This window comes from Pan paniscus, chromosome 15, assembly GCF_029289425.2.
Source record: "Pan paniscus chromosome 15, NHGRI_mPanPan1-v2.0_pri, whole genome shotgun sequence".
NCBI classification, from domain to species: domain Eukaryota; kingdom Metazoa; phylum Chordata; class Mammalia; order Primates; family Hominidae; genus Pan; species Pan paniscus.
In genome coordinates this window covers 79,325,812-79,345,839 of record NC_073264.2, presented here as the reverse complement: position 1 = coordinate 79,345,839, position 20,028 = coordinate 79,325,812, and the positions used below count along the sequence as shown (strand labels likewise).

The following is a 20,028-nucleotide window of genomic DNA, read 5'->3' as shown; positions in this document are numbered from 1 at the left end:
CTACCACGATGGGCTTGTTAGGCAAGTCTAATCCAATCCCCTTTTCATCTTCTCCAATGTATTCCAGAACTTCCAATCTTTTTTTTTTTTTTTTGGAGATGGAGTCTCGCTCTGTCACCCAGGCTGGAGTGCAGTGGCGTGATCTCGGCTCACTGCAACCTCCACCTCTGGGTTCAAATGATTCTCCTGCCTCAGCCTCCCAAGTAGCTGGGATTACAGGTGCCTGCCACCACACTCAGCTAATTTTTGTATTTTTAGTAGAGATGGGGTTTCACCATGTTGGCCAGGATGGTTTCGATGTCCTGACCTCGTGATCTGCCTGCCTCGGCCTCCCAAAGTGCTGGGATTACAGGCATGAGCCACCGCCCCCAGCCCCCATGTTTTTGTCGCAGAGAAATTCAGGATTTCCAGGAAGCTCCTTGGAAATTCAGAGACGCTAAAAACCTAGTTGGGTATGGGGGAAGATGGGACATCACAGGTTGATAAAATGAGGCACTGACAAAAGAGCCAGAGATAGGGCTAACCATGAATCTTTCACAGTGCAAGCTCCCCAGAAGCAAAATGACTGAAGTATGAGTCACCTGCTTACATCAAATCTCTTCCCACATCAAGCCCTCCCACACTGTTTAAGATTAATCATAAGCAGTTAATTCTAAATAACTCAGTGGTATGTGTACTGCTAGCACCATATTAGAGAATCCCTTAAGAATTTTACCTTGGCACAAGGGTTAATTCCTGCAAAGCATCATTCAGAACTGTTAGAATCAACCCACCCATCTTCTTCACCCACATGGCCCATTGCAAAGGTCAGAATACTTTAAATAGAATGAGGACCAATGAGAAAGTGGCTGGGGCTGATATAAAGAAGAGCTCCCTGATACTCAGTATTGACCAGAGATACATTAGGCTGCCTTGAAAAGCACCAAGCTCCCATTATTGCAGATGCCTAGCAGGTTTTCTTTGGGCGGGGGGGGGGGGGGGGGGCGGGGCATGGGGAGGCTCATTTTATATAGTGCAGAGGAGGATGAGAAATGAGTACTTAGATCCAATGACTTTTGAAGTCCCCTTTAAACTTATTATCCCATGATTGGTTTTTTTCTTTTTTTTCTGAGATGGGTCTCACTCTGTTGCCCAGGCTAGAGTACAGTGGTGTGATTTCAGCTCACTGCAGCCTTTATCTCCTGGGTTCAAGCGATGCTCCCACCTCAGCTTCCCAAGTAGCTGGCACCACAGGCATGCAACACTTTGCCTGGCTAATTTTTTAAATTATTTGTACAGATGATGTCTCGCTATGTTGCCCAGGCAGGCCTCAAACTCCTGGGCTCAAGCAATCCTCCATCATCAGCCTCCCAAAGTACTGGGATTGCAGGCGTGAGCCACAGCGCCCAGACTCCCATGATACTTTATAATGTACCTTGGTTTCCAGTACATTACCTAGGGCAAAGTCACAGCTAGAAAGTAATACATTATAATAAATGTCTTAGCATCCTCTAACAGGGCCACATGATCCACACTTCATCTTTCACAGACTTCTCCTGCAACACCAGAATCTCCCCAAATTTCAGTGTGTTTCCTTAAAACTAAGCCGTGAGTCAAAGCACATCATGTGATTGTACAACACCTCTGCCTAAACTCCAGCCTTGTCTTTTCTGGCCCAGACAGAGCAAACATACTGTGGGAGGATTTGTCTTTCAAGGATTCCACAGGTCAGAGCTCAGTGCCCTCCAAGCCCACTCTTTCCCATTCTCTTAACTCTCAAGGCTAACCATGCAAGATACAGGGCCCCGTCTGGAAAGAAAAGAAGCCTGAGAGAATGAGGAGGAAGGAAGAAACTGAGTGTGTGGTAAACTCCCAGCCTGTCCAGCCCTTTCCCCATGATGTGGATCACAAAGAAGTGATCTCAGCTTTGCTTTCCAGCGTATCCCTCCTCGCAAGTGGGTACTCCTTTCTATTTGAAAGCAACCTATTAAGTAAATAAGCTGTACACACTCTCACTGTACTTTTTCTATTCTCCAAGAGCTGCAGGCAACACATTTCCAATCATACCTGGAGGAGAGATTGCAGAATTGCCTGAAATGTACTGCTTGCTACAGTGGAGACACCAGTCCTACATTACCAGCAATCAACCACAGGACTGTTGGGACTCCGTCTTCTAAGGACTTCACACGGGCAAACAGAACAACTTCAAGAGAACCAAGCTAGCAGATCAGAGGCAAAAGTGTCAGGAGAGGATCGGATGAATAGCATCTCATTGAGAAACTTAAAGGAAAACTCCCCAGAGTCATTTTCTTAGCTACAAAGACACCGTACTTAAAGAAGGCTCTCAGTAAAACCAAAAGGATCCTATATGCATTTCACAGCCAGAAAACTTGAGCCAGGAGCTTTACATTGCCTACAGTTCTTGTCCCTCCCTCTCTTTCATCTTTACCTTCTTTATGCCCTTGCATACCTTTGGATGGTGCACTGTTTTTCCCCCAAAGAGCCAAAGAGTTCACAATTTCTAGGACTAGATGCAAAGTAAGTTTTGTCACAGAGTGCAACTGGGTAGTTTCTCTGGATGACTATGAGGTCAGCTTGCTTTTAAAAGCTACTGGTACCAGTTCCAGGATTAAAAAAAAAAGAAAGAAAAAAACTTTGGAAAATACATTATTTAGGAACATTGTGGCCACAGTCAAGGTTTGATAGCAGATATAGACGATGACACATTTAAAGGGAGTCCCGTATTGTTTTTAAATAGATCACTCAAAGACATCAATTTCTGGAGAACAACAGCAATAATGACAACCCACTGGCAATGTCAGTTCCCAAATAGACCAGGGAGACAGGCCTGCAGAGCCATATTTTGTCGTCCTCTGCCAGCCACAGCCTGATACCTGCAACACAGTTCCCAGCAAACCCCCCACTCCCCCTTACCTTGTGAGCCACAGCAAACTAAACCTCCCAACTTCAGCAGGGAAAAAACCCTCAGGAGGATGACTAGAGTGATCCCTCTGTCTAAATACCACCTTGTTCCTCTAAATCTACTGCAAATATTTCCAAACATTTCCTCCCTTTTCCCAGTGGATATCCTAGACATCTCCTCTTCCCACCACACCTTCCCAAATGACATTCCTATATTCCCTGCACCCTCCTGTACTCCCTAGCTCTGATTCGTCCACCTATGGTGGTTATGAAGTAGAAAATGTGTCTGTGATGAATGGTCACTGGTTAGAAGAAAAAAAGGAAATCACACATACACCCAGAGCAACATTGCTGTCACTGGACAGCAATAAGTTGTGTTAACAGAGGCGGATCCACAGAGGTGGGACCTGTTGCTTATGATATTTGGGAGTCCTTAAGAAAAAGAAATTGCAAATACAAAATTAGGTGTGGAGACTTAGAAGGGACCCGTGCAACTGAGAATGTACAAAAGGCTTAGTTTCATGGTAAATCCACCTCTGTAATCATCTCCCCCTCTCACACACACAAAGGAATAGACAAGAAGAAACAGAGAAAGGTTGTTTTTTTTTACGTGCAGAGAGAAGCTGAAGGCAGAAAAGTTAGGAGGAGTTTGACAGAGGAATCCAGGAGCTCCAACTCTCACCACCAACCCTGAGTGAGGTAATGGGCATTGCCTGGTACCTGGGAAACCAAAGGTAAGTTTGAAGAGGTCGTCCTGTCCAGCGAAGCTCCGGTGTGGTGCACCTGTGCTCCAACTACCTCCAGAGCCTTGGGTCCAATCCCAGTCACTTCACTAAAACCAGAGTTTTGAGGCTGGGAATTGAATACTATACTCATATTCATTCATTTTCATTTTCTTTCCTATTCTCCCTCTCTCTCTCTCTCTCTCTCTGGCTAGAAGGAACAAAGCCCCCGGGACAGGCCAAGCTGATAACCTCCTGCACCAGGAACTTGACATTTTGCTTATCATCCGCATCCAGGGAGGCAATGCTCCATCTCACGACAGAGACACAGGCCATTTGTGTTTATTGAGGGAGCCCAGAAGCAGAGGTAAAATGCCACATTGAGGGCCTGGGCTCTCAGGTCCTAGAGATGGCTGCCCAAAGGCAGCACCCACACTTGCCCTCATACCCTTGTACCCATGACACGTTCAGGGTCTGGGTCTCCTCATCTATTCAGTGGGATGCTAAGGCCTGCCCTACCTGCCTCACTGGGTGGCTGCTGAGGCCAGAACACCACACGTTTGCCGGCAGAGCCCTGAATCCCATCCCGCAGTCATAACCATTGTCAGCAGCCCCATGCTCTTGGGCAGGAGCAAATGGAATGAAATTGGATTCTGTACACTTCCAAAATTCCCCTCCTTTTATCTCTACCACCTTTCAGACTGGGATAAGGGAAACTGGTGGAGGTAGGGGTCGCTCAAAAGGAAGCATCAAATCTCCTGTGAAACCAAATTGATGTGCAGTTTGTTCTTACACAGGCCAGGAAACCAATAGCCCAGAGTCAGAACTTGCTCTTTCCTGGAGTCTAGGCAGATAACTTCATGTTTTATCTCATTAAATCCTTTCAACAACTCCATGATGTATGATTTTTTATGATTCCTATTTCACTGAGAGTCAAGATAGCATGGTGGTTGACAGTGTAGGCTCTGAAGCCAGACTGTCTAGACACAAATTGCAGCTCTGCCTCTTAATACCTGCACAATCTTGGGCAAGTTATTTAACCTCTTGCCCCGAGCTTCCTTATCCAAAAAAATGAGAATCATAATCGCATGTCAAGAGTGGTTGCGAGGGTTTCAAGAGCCAGTGCATGAAAAGCACCTAAGACACTGTGAGCCTGGAGCCAGTGCTCTGTGATTATTAGCTATCATTGTTACTAAAGAAGATACTGAAGCTTCAAAAACCTTCTCCAGAGCCATACAACATGTAAGTAGACAAGCCCAAATTTAAGTCCGGATCATTTTCCCTCCAGCAGCCATACTCTTATCCACTATGCCAAACGGGGGGTTCAAGTTCCCAATTTCTCGGTTCCTCGGTTTCCTCATCCGTAAAATGGAGCCAATGGTATTAACTTCGTAGGAGTTTTGTGAGAAATAGATGAGCCAATGAATATAAAAAGCACCTAGAATGTCAGGCACAGGGTGGTATTTAATAAGAGCAATGGTAATAATATCATTATTATTTTGTGTAAGGAAGGGCACTCGACCTTTGGAGCCCTGCCCTAAAGCCTCCCTTACTCCAGCTCTGCCTCTGGGGCCTCACTGTGATGGACTCATACTGTGGAGCCAGTGACTGCAAGTAAAGGGGGTGATGTTAGTCCCATCCCCCAAGTGCAGCCTGCAACACACACCCCACCTCATCTGCCCTGTGAAGGAGAAAGAGGACCCAGCTGAAGGACAGCTGCCCCAGAAACTAGAAACCATCTTTCTGGAGCAGCCTGCAAATGGAGATAGGGGTCTTGAAAATAATTAGCCCCCGGCATTGGTCCTGTGGTATCTCATTACCAAATGCAAATGCAAGTTCACGTGCTACTCTGAGGCTCCTGGCAAAATGTCTGCCTGACCCTCAGCCTTGCTGAATTTGGACCAAAGCATTATCCACTGCCCACCCTCTTTGCAGCCTGCAGCTGGTGTGCGGTTTCTGCAAAAGGAGAAGGCTGCTTTCACCTCATTGAAGGGGGAACATGGAAGAAGGGTCTTATTTCATTAAAGGAGGCAGAGATGTTAGGGGAGGGGGGAGATTTTAAAAAATTGCTTTTCCCTCAGCAGTTAAAAGAGGGATAATTGAAGCAAGTGGCAGGCGGCTGCTCTGCCATTTAGCATACAGTATACCCAGGAAATCTCACTTGGTAATCAGGAGGAAAGGAGGAAAAAGGAGCAATCAGACCCCTATTCAGGCTCCGTTTAGTGACAGCCCCTGCTGGCTGGGCTGGTGGAGAGTCAGGCTGGTCCCATGGAAAACCTGAATGCTGGGTGGGGAATCAAGTCTCAGAAGCAGCAGTCCCTCCTTTGTGTACATTTTAAGGCCTTGCTTCTGTTCTCTCCTTCCCAAACCAGGGAAGACTTAGAAAGGAGTAATCCTTTACTCTCTGATTATGCACCACTTCCCTGCAGGACACCACCCCTTCTCAAAGCCATTCAGAGCTGACACAGATTGGGAACAATGCCATGTTATAATTCAAGCAGCATGTGCACTGTGGAGAGGGAGAGGAAATGACCGGGTTCTTACACAAGTGCCCAAAACAGGAGGATCCAACTGAGGCAACCACTGGTCCCTTCACTACAGTATCTGATGTCTCTGGACCTCAGTAAATGCTCAGGGATAAGCAGCCTCCTCTTGGTATATACCATTCCATCCTAGTCTTGGCTTTGAGAGATGGGGCAAAAGTCATAAATTCTCAATAAAAAAAAAAGAAATTGAAATTCACTTTCAGGAAGGCATGCGAAGGCCACACAGTGGTGTTGAGCCATCAGTCAAACTGACCTGAGTAGGATCTGAGCTTCAGACAACTTGAGGTGGCGGGTGGGGGCGGGGGGGGGGGCGGTGGCTAGTCACTACTGAGGACCACACAACAGTGTGCTTATAATAAGGCTGTGGTCCCTATCACCAACACCCACCACGACACTTCACTAGAGGATTCCAACACTTGAAAACATAACAGCTAAGTATCGAGACAAACCGCTTCTGGTCTGGGCACCCACTCAAGTCCGCAGGAGAAGACAGAAGACAAGTAATCAACTTTTTCTTTGTCAGTAGACTAGAACCTTTTCCCTCTACTGAATCAACGTAAAATGTGATGGCATGAGTGATATGTGACATAGGTAGATTTGGAGTAGAGATCCACCCATGAAAGCTTCTCCATTGTTCCCTGGCTCCACCCAACCTGCCACAGGCTGACTTCATGCTAAATGAACTCTTCAGAGACACTGGTCCTGAAATTTATACACCTTAGCACCAAATCAATTCTTCACAACCATAAGGTTGTTCAGTAATTCAATACAGGCACATTCATAACAAAGAATGTTTTAAAAATAAACAAGTTTAAACTCATTTCAAGATGCTGACAAACTCTCAATGAGCCGTGAGGGGACCGCTCTCTGGAGGGAGTGAGGATACCTCTTCATTAGCCACTGAGCTTCAAGGCTGCCCATAACAGGACGGGCTGAGCTAAACAAAAAAGCCAGATGAAAATGCCACACCATAGCTCCACTATATTCCAAACAAGATATACATAATTTTAAAATCACCACCGAAAAGGCAAGACTAAATGTCAACATGAACAAGTCTAGTTGACCACCAAAGCATTCTATTTATAGACATAACACCCAGATGTACAAATCTAGGGCCTCTTCTCTGTCCCTCATTCTCCACAATGTTCAATGTGACTATGTTTTGGAATAAAGTTTTCCCAAGTGAGCTGTGTGGAATTCAGTCCGCGGCCAGAGCTAATAGTCTCACCAAATGAAAGAGAAGATACTGTGTCTATTACCTCATACCCATAGGTCCAAACTCTCCCAAAGCAACTACCTCCTGTGTCTTCTGGGTCTTACCTAGGGAATATACCCAACGGGGAATCAAAATAGCGCAAAGCACATAAAAGTGATGGGCCTGCACATTCTTCCTGGGGTGCAGCATGATGACATTTTGGAGCCAACAAGGCATGGAGAGCCAGACAAGCCAAGCAAACAGCAACACCGCAGGGGGGCTGGAGCTAATGGACCACAGAAGGCGCCTCCAACAAGCTGACCACATCCATCTGAAGCTGCAGAGGCCCTCGCAGCTCTCCCTGCTCTTTGAACTGCTAAAGCAAGAAGTACAAAACGGACCTTCCATGCCAGGTGCAAGCCCTCACACCATCAAATAGCAGGGCCTAGACTGCAAATTGAGACAAGAGGTGCTTGGTGCACATTCTGCCCGCTGGGAATAAGCCCCCTGGTCTCAGTACTGTGACATGGACAATTTAGCAGAGGTTGGGTGGGGGGAATGGATGCATTTCTCTCTACCCACTTCACCACATTATCTTTGGAAAAATGGGCAGACATTATCTTGTTTTGTGTAGATCTATTTGACACTTAGCAGCTGCTGTGATTTCCTTTCCCTTCCATTTTACAGGTGACTTTTTCCGCTTACTTTCTAAAAATTAACTATATGTGGAGGCAACGGTTATTTTCTAATAGTCTGTGATGCATTTTTGTGATTGATTAGACATGATGACAATTACCAGGATCAACAGGCTCCAAGAAATCAACAGTAGATTCTGTTACCTCCCGCAACATCCTCTCTCACCTCAACCTTTGCACTGCTCTGTTCCAAGCCAGCCAAGTGTTACTGTTATGGCAGTTTATTTACTCTATTTATGTATGGGGAGAATAAATGAGTTAGGATGTGTGTTTGCCTTCTACAGATAGGGGTATCAATCCGTAGCCAGGAGACGATCTGAACCTTGTAGGAAAAAAAAACAATTATTAAAATATACATATTGCATTTAGCTATTAAAAAACCAATGGCACACAATCTGCTCTGAAGAAATTCCACTGGGAGCTGGAACACACACAAAATATAAAAAGAAAAAGAAGAGAAAAGCAAATTGTATACATATACAGTATAGAGATTTTTTTTCCTGCGGAAAAGTGCTGATCCAAACCTGCCCCAAGGAAATGAGTTCTTTTTAAACACAAAAATGCAATCAGGGATAATCAGCAAGCTAACAACACATTTGCAAACACCCTGGTCCCTAGAAAGGAAGAATGCCAGCTTTCAATACAAGTTTTGAGAACAGAACAGATCCTTTGGGCGAATGAGAAAACAAGTGATCATGTCAGCGTCTTCAGGCAGAACTTTCTCCAAAGCCAAGAAGCTCTGGAACAGCAGTCAGCTCCAGAAGGCACCTGCTTGTGAGAAGCACTTCAATAACCACATTCCCAAAATGGTTTGTAGACTGGGGTTGCCTCTTCCCCACCCCTTCTCCCAGTGGGTTCAGTGGAGGAAAAACAGAAGCCAAATAAGGACAATATATATGCCTGGCATCTCCAGCTCTGACAGCCCACCCACAGGAAGGGAGAAAGATGTGATGCCCAACCCATTAGAAGAAAGGAGTGGAGACCCAGGCAGCTCCTGCAATAGCCCATGCATGACAAGACCTCTGATATGTTCCAGTCTCCAGCAGGTACCACCTGGGAAATAAATTTTGTTTTAATTTTTTTAAATATTCTTAAATAGCCACTGATAGCTAAGGTTCACATCAAGCACAACCTGCTTTAGGGGTTGGGATGTTCTGGAAACACTTAAGGAACACCTGCAGTCTTTAATTACACATCCCAATAGCAGGGCCTTATCTGAATGAAGAGATCTTGGGAATCGGTGGCAAGGCACTCACCTGGCCACACCCACCTGGCACCAGCCATCTGGCCTCCCTTGATCTTGTACTAGTTAGTCCTTAACCTTGATTGTGCACAGGAATTATGTGGAGAGCTTTAAAAATATACAAATGCTTGGATCCCATGCCAAGAGATTCTGATTTAATTAGCCTGGGGTGTGGTCTGGAGTTTAAATTCCCCCAAGACAATCTTAACATGCAGCTAAATTGAGAACCACTGTTCTGCCCTATACCTTACACCACCTCCACGAAGAGACCAGTAGGGGATGGCAACATAAAACCCGTCTAAGAGAAACCAGGGCTTAACCCTAAAAGGATAGAAGGAAATGTGACTTCCTTGCCTCCTGTCACCCTAACCTCTCAACATACATACCTGTATGGTTGGTTCTCAGCTTCTCACGTCAGCAGTTCCTGCTACCCAAATCTAAGCCGTGAGTAAGTCCAGGAATTTGGATTTTAAGTATTTGTCAAGTTAAAGTTTGAGCCACCTCTCTTAGATCTAATCCCAAACAGTCAGATTTGGTGAGCAAGGGAGGGCAACCTAAGCCTCTGTGCCTCCCTGCTTCTCCCTGGGAAGTCACGGTTGAACCTGGGAGGTTCTCCAGGCTATGCTGTATACTCTCAGCTCCCTTGGAGGCTTGGCTGAACAAGACTGCAGTCAATCTCTGTGCCTCTTTGCAATGTTCTCAGTACATGGAGAGGATGGGAAAGGGAACCACATCTAAAGAGGTACCTCATGTGAGAAATCCTCATTGCCAAAAACAAAAAGGTAAGAGGGGCCTGGCCCAGATGCCTCATCCACCTTCTAGACACCTCCCAGAGGGTTGGGAGGTGGGGTGGGCCCCAATAGAAGAACTGGGTTCATTTTTCTTTACACAGGCATTCTTTATGTGAGGGATGATTAAGAGGAAGTGATGGGGAGTTTCCCAGCTATCCCTAAGGGTCCAAACCTCAAGGGCTCAGGAGAGACACAGGTAGAAATTTGCCAATTTCTTTTCTTTTTTTTTTTTTTTCTTTTTTGAGACAGTCTCACTCTGTCACCCAGGCTGGAGTGCAGTGGTGCATTCTCAGCTCACTGCAACCTCCACCTCCCAGGTTAGAGCGATTATCCTGCCTCAGCCTTGCGAGTAGCTGTGACTACAGGCGTGCGCCACCATGCCCAGCTAATTTTTGTATTTTTAGTAGAGACAGGGTTTCATCATGTTGGCCAGGCTGGTCTCCAACTCCTGACCTCAAGTGATCTGCCCGCTTCGGCCTCCCAAAGTGCTAGGATTACAGGTGTGAGCCACCTTGCCTAGCCGAAATTTGCCAATTTCTATCTGATTTCTTGCCCTGGGTTGACTGTGATAAACGGTGCTGCAGTGAGAGGGGCCAAGCTGGGGCAGACCCTGCAGCCTACTTCATCTAACCCTCTGAGTAGGGTACAGAGCCCAGGGTTCAGGGGCCAGGATTCTACTCCTGCTGAGATCTGACAGATTCTCCATTAAGAGTAGGCAAAGGATTTCCACTGCCTCCTTAGGGCAAGGGGCCCAGCGATCTAACATGCAGCTAAAGATATGCATCCATATAGAACTGGTTTGTATCAGGAGCCCCAGCCTCAGCCATCCCGTGGGTGGGTCTCTAGCAAGAGAGGGAGAGGGTCTTACCTTCTGAGCAGAGCTTGCCACCATAGCCAGTGGTAGAACAGTCACAGGTGGGGTGGCCGTCCAGGAGAAAGCAGATCCCACCATTTTCACAGGGACGCTCACCACAGGGTCCCTCGGCATCCATCTGGACACCCCGGCTCCCCAGAAGCCGAGGCTCCGAGTTTCCATACTTGAGATCCAGAATTAACCCCTTGAAGCCGGGCATGGCCTGAACTCCATCGAGGGTCAGGGCAGAAGGTCGTATGTCAGTAGGGACTCCACCAAGGAACAAGTCACTGACCACATCCATGTAGGGCCGCTGGGGCTGCAGCTCCCCAGACTGGCCCTCGCCATCAAGCATCAGCACCGTGCGCAGGCGGTCACGGCTCACCATGAGGAAGTGCCAGCTGCTGTCATTCACCTGCTTGTTGGACAGCACGGCAGTCTCGGCACAGTCCATGCTGAAGCGGAGCTGAACGCGGCCATCCACCAGGGAGAGGCATAGGAAGTCGCAGACGCCGCCATCATCCAGGTAGAGGAGCAGCCCCGTAGAGACGTTGGTCTTGAACTGGAAACTCAGGTCACTGCGTGTGCTGGCATCCCAGCGGAGGTAGCGGGCCCACTGGTTGGGGAGGCCCATGAACTCAAGGCCCAGGCAGAGCCCCAGCAGGGACCCCAGCAGGATGCTGACCTTCAGGGTGAAGAAAACCGAGTGGAGTGTGGAGCTCATTGTCGCTGCTGGGACAGAGCCCGGAGGAGCAGACAGGCCAGGGAACAGCCCGGAGAGGATCTCTCCCTTTGGCAATAGAAGTGGGAGAGAAAGACAAGACAGAGATGGGGGGACAGAAAGCACACAGGAGGAAGGCAGCACACACACAGATCCTGAGATGGTGGAGATGGAGGAAAGTGTACAAGAGAGTCCCAGAGGGGCACACAAGCAAGAAATTGAATAAAGAGGCAGTAGAAAAAGACAGGACCAGCAGAAGAGGAGGAAAATCAGGTGGGGAAGTGAGGGACTGGAGTAAAGAGGAAAGCGTCTTTCTCCAAGAAAAGATCTCAGCTATCCATGTGGATCCGGAGGCCTTGACTCAAGGAGGAGAAGGTGCAGGAGAGTAGGAAGAAGCCTTCAGCGATGCACTCCTCCCAACGGACCCCCAAATGCCCCAGCCAGGGAGGCCAGGGACAGGGAGGGCCGGGGTGCTGTGATGGAGGAGGAGTGAGTGGTGAGGTGAGCCAGGTGACAGGTAGAAACAGGCCAAGGACCACTCCTAAAGTTCTACCTCCTAGCAGCGGCAGGCTGTGGGGAGGGGGGCAGCTAGAAGCCCAATGCTCAGACAGAGCAGGGCCCTGGGCAGAGCGCAAGCAGACTCAGGCTTCATGGTGCGGCCAGAAGCAGTGCTGCCCATAACTTGCCTCCCAGGACTCCAGAGAAAAGACCTGTGGGAAGAAGGGGAGGGAGAAGGAGAGGAAGATTAGGGCCATATATCAGGAAAACATTGCATCCTATTTCACAAGTATTGATGGAATGCTGACTTTGAGCCAAGCTATTCTAGTGATTTTTACAGTGCTTAGTGCTTCAAACAGGAGGGAGGCCATGGGTTCTTCCAGAGCCACTACAAGACGACCAGGTCCTAATGATGCACTCAGGTTTTCCATATGTAAAAATAATAAAAATCCCCAAAGCCATATCAGCACATTATTAGAATATTCACATCACAAGGTCACATTGTCAAAGTGTATTTTTAAGATAAGTGCTAACATTTTATATATTCAAATACCCACACCTAATTTTTACTTATTTACCTATTAAAAGCTTGCAAATGACATTAACTTTTTTCTAGATTTTTCCTTTTCAATTTGACAACTCACTGTAGGAAGCCTAAGGCAAATTGCTACCCCTAAATTTGTGAAAGAAATGTTTATAAAAATCAGTGAAAATAAACTGGAAGGTGAGTAATGAGTAAAATAATCCTCCTCTCTAAGAGAGGAGGATTATTTTATTCCTTCTAAAAAAAAAAAGGCTGAGTTTGAATCCTAGCTCCTGTATGTGGCACTTTGAGAAAATTTCTTAACCTATTTAAGCTTCTATTTCCTCATTTGTAAAGTAGAGAAAATAATAGCCTCTTCCCAAGATTGAAGAGAGGAATCAATGAAATCAGGTATAGGAAGATCCTAGCATAAGCCTTTTTTTTTTTTTTTTTTCGAGACAGAGTCTTGCTCTTTTGCCCAGGCTAGAATGCAGTGGCATGAGCTTGGCTCACTGCAACCTCCACCTCTTGGGTTCAAGCAATTCTCCTGCCTCAGCCTCCCAAGTAGCTGGGATTACAGGCATGTACCACCATGCACAGCTAATTTTTGTATTTTTAGTAGAGATGGAGTTTCATCATGTTGCCAAGGCTGGTCTCAAACTTCTGATCTCCCCACCTAGGCCTCCCAAAGTGCTGGGATTACAGGCATGAGCCACAGCTGCTGGCCACATGAGGCTTTATACATAGTAGGTGACAACAAATCCTAGGTTTCTTCCTTTATCTCTGAAGTGGGAAGGGACAGGAGGAGGGGTTATGTCTGTGTATGTGTGGATGTATGTATGGCTATAGAGTGAGCAATGTGTAAAAACAAAAGTACTAAAAAAGATTATGAAAACTGCAGAATGGATGACAACTGAATAGTTAAGAAATTCCTAGAGTGACACTGGATAGTTCCAAATGACCTAGAGTATATTACATGTATTTTATGATGGTGTAGAAACAGTTAGAAATGCACCAGCACGCAGTCTGGTTTCTGAGGGCAGACTCTGGCCCGCCTGAGTTCTCTGTTCAGATCAAACAGTGAGTGTGATTTCTAGGAGCTGTGCAAGTTGCTGCTTATTACCTGGCACATTTGATAATTCACCATGGGCTCCATCAGAACATTACTATCCCCTATTTTAATGATAACCACATCAGCAAAGCTAGTTATTACCCCTTCTTTGAAGAGGAAGCTGCTGTTCCTTAACCAGGAACAAACACCTATTCCCAATGAACAAACAAACCCAACGAACAAGGGGCTGATTAAATCCATTATAAGGAAAGGCTTTGTTCTATAAAAGGCTTTGTCCAAGCAATGTTCCCTAAAGTGTGGCACAGGTGCTGTGCCAAACTTCCATAGACCCCGATAAGGAAGGTACCAGGTTCAAGAGGCAGAAGAATAATCCCAGAGCTGACAAATGAGAAATGGGTTTTAACGAGGAGCTTACATCCAGAGGAGAGAATCCAGTGGTGGTGAGCTGGGTAGGAGAGCTGCAACTGCTTGCAAAAGGCATGCAGTTTACACAGCATATTTACTTAGCACCCTCCCTATAACAGTCCCTATCTGGCAACCTTCATTTACCCTAAAACAAAGGGCCTTGATCCCCTGTATAGCCCATGTTCCATGGGACCAGCCAGGGGCTTATATGTTCCTCATAGAGAAGGAATGAATCTCCTGGTTGGCCACTCCCAGGTTCCCTGGTGTAGGACACACACATTCAAGTGCATCTGCCATGCAGGGTCATTCTCAGGGTATGCTCAAGTTATTGTTATCAAGTGCTTTTACCATACACACAGGTACCCCCAGTGGTTCAAGGGATGCTCAGCTGAGACATGGACACAGGAGTATGCTGGTGCCAACTCATACAGGCTTGTGAGAGCCAACTGCTAAAATTTCAAAAACTTTGACTGGTTGGCATGACTTTGGTAGCATGAAATAAACAGGCAAGGAGTATTTACACCCCAGAAAAAAGGCAAACACCACAAAGAGTATTTGAGAAGGTGAAATTTAAGTAAAGACTTGAGGCTATGCACGGTGGCTTGCGCCTGTAATCCCAGCACTTTGGGAGGCCGAGGCGGGTGGATCACCTGAGGTCAGGAGTTCAAGACCAGTCTGGCCAACGTGGCGAAACCCCATCTCTACTAAAAATACAAAAATTAGTCCCGGTGGCAGGCGACTGTGATCCCAGCTACTCGAGAGGCTGAGGCAGGGAGAATTGCTGGAACCTGGGATGCAGAGTTTGCAGTGAGCCAAGATCGTGCCACTGTACTCCATCCACTTGTTCCAACAGAACAAGACTCTGTCTCAAAAAAAAAGAAAGAAAGAAAAGAAAAGACTTGAAAGAGTGTTAGGGAATCAGCCATGTAAGTATCTGGGAAGAATGTTCCAGAAATAATAGTCAATGTAAAAGAACTGAGGCTGGAGCAAGCTGGTATACTTGAAGAACAGCAGGAGGTAGGTGCTGTTGGAGTGGAGTGAGTGGAAGACATGAAGCCAGACATGGATAACAGGAGGGTAGGACATGAAACGTGACACAATTTCTAAGAATATGATTCCTTGTATGAGGTGAGGTATGCCAACCAAGTCAAAGGGCAACATCTCAAAGAAAAGAGAAAACCCTTCAATTCAACTGTTTATTGAGCTCCAATTCATTCCAGGCACTACTGGATCAAAGCAAAATAAAGACACCAATCTCACCCTCCAGGGCATCACAAACTAGTGGGGGACAAGTTTACTTCAGAGACAGTAAAGCACGGCAATTAAGAGCCCAGGCTCTGGAACCAGATTGCTGATGGGGGGCTCCCTGGAGGCAATGACTGCTTCAACACGGTGTCTGCCACAGGGCCTCGTCATGGAGCTGGAGTTTGGGAAGCACTTGTAGATAGAATGAACAGTAAAAGCAGAAGTGGAAGAATGTTCCTGTGGATTATTTGACTTCTGTTCCATGCAGTGGCCTCCACACAACCCCACTTTACACAAGGACATCAATCCTGAACCCCCATGCCTCGCTGGATGCCAACCTCACATGACCCCAATGAGCAAAGCAGCACATGCTTAGTGACCTGGGGAAACCCATGAATGAAAAACTCTACTGCCCAGAAACATTCCCTTGTGGGGGAAGATCATGGGCACTTAGCCTGCTTTGTCGGGGCCACACACCCCTTCCAGGCTGAGCCTCCCCATTCATTCAGTCCCTCATCCTTCCCCTCCAGCCCAGACCAGCACTGGGGGATACCACCATTCCCTGCCCTGCATTGTGGGGGATCAAAAAGGCTGACTGAGGAAACCCAAGCTTTCTTTCCCACAGGCAGAATCCAGTTTCAGAAGTGATAACATCACAAGTGGGCTTATGTAGACTTAACCCTCTATGGTCTATCCACATTCTTTCCTACAGCCCTTCCTTTTCATTCCTAGTTTTGGACATTCCTGCAGCCTCTGGGAAATTGCCAAAATGGCCAAAAGCTAGAGATGCCCTTACACTAAATATCGCAGGCCTCCAACTGCTGCCAGCGTTTATCCTTCAGCCTTCTTTGCCCCTCTGGTGGGGCATGCTAGACTCAAGAAATGGCAAAACGGGAGCCAGGGAGCCCTCTTCACCTGGCCAGACAACTGCCACCCTCTACTGAACCATAGGAGAACGCAGGCAGCCACGCACACAGGTGGTTTGCCCCAGAGCCTGCATGCAGGGCCCGGGCTGGTGCAGAAGCTCAGAACACTTCTCTGTTGTGTGGGAATCAAGCAAGAGAGGGAAAGTGAGTGACATTATCTAATTGCCAGCTAATTTACATAATTATCGAACGGCACACTTTTTATGTGGGGTTAACATCTTTGCAAATGTCTCATAAGCCGGCTGCTTAGGAGGCGGCAGGGTGGTGTGGTGGGGGGGCTTACACAACTCTGACATGTGGGCTATTTGCCACAAGGTGTGGCTCAGAAGATCTGGCTGCCATTTGCCCTCCCCACCCCTCCTTCCAATTCCATTCCTCCCTTTTCCAACTGCCTGGAGCTTTAGCTGAGCTTGAGACAAACTCAAGGAAGTCGGACTGTCTACAAGTGGGTTTGATTTAGGAAGTCACAATGATGACTGTCCTTGTGCCCAGCCTTTGCGGGCATCCCACAGTCCCCAGGTGGGGCTTACCAGGTTTTCTTCCAGAAGCTTCCTATGACCTGCCCTCACCAGGACTGGAAAATCTCTCCAGTGGCTCTCTGGTGGTTTTGCCCCATGTTCACTGCTCCCCTCACCCCACTTTGCAGGTAAATGATTTTCACCACCAATCTCGTTCTGTGTCATTCAAGGTGAGGTTCATCCCAATCCCAAATCATATGATCCAGTTTAGTCAACTGGGACATTCCAATCTCTTGGCCACAATGATTAGTTTCAAGATGGGTCTCTCACCCAGACTTGAAGTTGAATTTGAGTTAATGCCGGGACTTTCACTGGAATTATCGTGAAAAGGATCCCCTCTCTCTTCTTACCACATCAATAAATTATTAGAGTGAAGCTCAAACTTGACAGACACCATCATTACTGGTGGAGTATGATCCATCTCCACCATTGGAGAGGATTTTGTCTAATAATGAAAACAACAAGGAAGAAATCAGAGCCAAGAAATAGATACAAACAGATTTCTAGTGGTGTTAACACCTAGATCTAGCCAGACCTAAAGCCCAATGAATCCTGTGACTTCCATTTCATGAACCAAAACTTTTTTTCCTTTAGCAAGTTTGAGTTGGGTTGTGACCAAGAGTCCTGACTCATACACTCCTAATACTGGACCATAAAAAACTGTTGTCACTGACAAACTAGCAGAAGCTTCCATCTCATATGGCCACCTACACCCAGAACTCCCTGTAACCTGAGCCTCATGTCTTGCCCACCTTCGCCATCAATGCTCTCCACACCCATTTGCCCATGCACTTGAACAAAGGCATAGGATATGGGCTTGTTTCTCTTCTTGTGTGTTTTGCAGGTGGACAGAGGCTTGTTCTTATACAAGAACCTCAGAAATGTGCTCCCTCAACTAAACTGTACCCCTCCAGACACCACACCATTAGGGCAAGCTCACATAGTCAGCACTATCTATCTTAATACAACAGCAAAGGCTCTACTGCATGTAGTAAGGGAGGTTAAGGCATGAATTCTCTCAAAGATATAAAAGTAGTTCAGGCTAGTGAGAGAGAACATGGGCTTTGGAGGCAGGCACAGCTGAATTTAAACCCAGACTCTCATTCCTATAGCTATTTAACCTTGGGCAACTCTCTTGAGTCTTTCTTCATAAAAAAAAAGGGGGGGGGGAATAATACCTATCTCATAGGGCAGTTTTGAACTTTATGAAATTTAAAAATTTATAAAAATGTAACTACTTTTGGAAAATTATGCTGGCAGTATCTACTAAAGCTGAACATTTTTATCCCAGGACTCCACAATTACCCTTTTAGGTATATACCAACAGAAATGCTTACAAATGTCCAACTGAAAATATGCATGAGAATGTTCATGGCAACACTGTTCATAATAGACAAAACCTAGAAAATCACCCAATGTCTACCTGCAGTAGAGTGGATAAATTGTAGTCTATTCGTGCAAAATACTATACAGCTTTGAGAATGATTGCTCTTCATCTCGACAGAAGCGTGGATGAATCTCACATACATAATATTGAGCAAAGTAAGACACATACCGTATGTGCTTCATTTATGTAAACCGAAAAGAGGCAAAATTATTTATTCTATGCTGTTAAATGTCAGAATAGTGGTTAATGATTAGAAGAAGGCAAAGGGGTGAAGGAATCCTGTTTCTTGATCTGGGTGATTCTGCGTAATGTGTTCAGTTTGTGAAAATGCAACAAGGGAGCTGTATACTTACAATGTATGTGCTTTTCTCTATGTATGCTATATTTCAATAAAAGCAACTTAATGCACTTCCTGATACATATATATGTTAATCTATTATTTTTGTTATGTCACTTGAAGAAGGGTTTTAAAGAAAATTATTACTAGTTCCTGTTTTGTAGGCTGGAACTTCCTTCTTACAGTTCCCCAAGTCAAAACCAACCTCTCTTCTAGAAAACTAAGGGCAAATATCCACCATGCTTTGCAATAGGAAGCTCACTGCCCTCTCTTTTCAGCCCACTCTATACCCTAGTCCTCTCTCCCATAATTTGGTCATGTCTAGGAATACCACCCTTCTTGCATCTTCTCTTCTTTTCCTGAAATCTGCGGAGCTGATCCTAGTCTTAGTCACCAAGCCTTACCCTTTAGGAAAAAGAAGGGGAAACAGCCTCCAAGGACCTTAATTCCGTTCTTAACAAATGGACACATAGAAAAGAGCATTTGAAGTTTATATTGTGCTGAAAGTGGGATGGAGATAGGGAGAGACAGGAAGAGACTTTTTTTTTTAACCTTTAACTATAACACTTTTTTTTTTTTTTTTTTACTAAAAACTAAGTTTTCCCAAGAACTAAGAAGTCATGTCAGGCTAACCTAAATTCCTTTTCTGTCAAGAATACTGATCTGTTATGGTAGAGATACACAGGAGTTATATATGGACTTCAGCAGATCTTCTCATGATATGAGAACTGTGAGGCAGACAGACCAAGAAGACTTGTCACTGGCTAAAGAACAGCATTCAAAGAAGGCACGAACCCATTAGGACACAGGCTCTTGTGGGAGGTCAGGCCTGATCTCATCTTTCATGTTTATCAAGAGCCCCAGTGAAGATGGAGAGAGCCAAATAATCATGTGTGTAGATGAACTGACACAGAGTTATGAGTGTGTCAGGTGAGGCTGAAGGGACTCCAAGAGATCACGATAGGCTAAAACTACAGCCTATATCTAATAAGACAAAATTTGATGGAGATAAATGGAAAGTAATACAACTTGATCCTCCAATATAAACAACCCATAAGGATGGAAGGCACAATTTGTAACTATATAGTAAACAAGAATTGAGAAATTAAATTGACAAAAAGACACACACACATACACATATATATATATACACACATATATATATACGTATGAAAGCATTTGTGGCTGCCAGATAATCAAATGTAATTTTAGACTATATTAATTGAAATATAACTTATAGGAAGAAAGAGATCATCATCTGTGTCAATCTGACCAGTCACTGAATTTTTATTCTGAGTCATACTCTGAGAAAGGTGTAGGTAAGCTGAAAGATAGTAAATGGAAAGAAAGTTTTTCATTTATTTTGTTTAACCATGGAGCACCCATGTTCCAGACATACAGATAAATAAATAAAAATAGCTCAAGCCCTGAAAGGCACTTATATGTTAGT

General features: G+C 45.7%; 1 protein-coding gene across 32 annotated transcripts in view; it reads right to left on the bottom strand.

Annotated features, from left to right (window-relative positions):
* The window catches only part of NRXN3 (neurexin 3), a 1,742,415-nt gene that overhangs the window by 1,609,781 nt on the left and 112,606 nt on the right, over positions 1 to 20,028 (bottom strand). For all 32 annotated transcript variants that reach the window (XR_008620931.2, XR_008620932.2, XR_008620933.2 and 29 more), the window contains exon 2: positions 10,962 to 12,377. Coding sequence is in view for 29 of the 32 variants with exons in the window: in XM_055097889.2 (XP_054953864.1) it covers positions 10,962 to 11,670 (709 nt within the window). In the remaining 3 variants the exon portion in view is untranslated. The remainder of the gene's footprint in view (positions 1 to 10,961; positions 12,378 to 20,028) is intronic.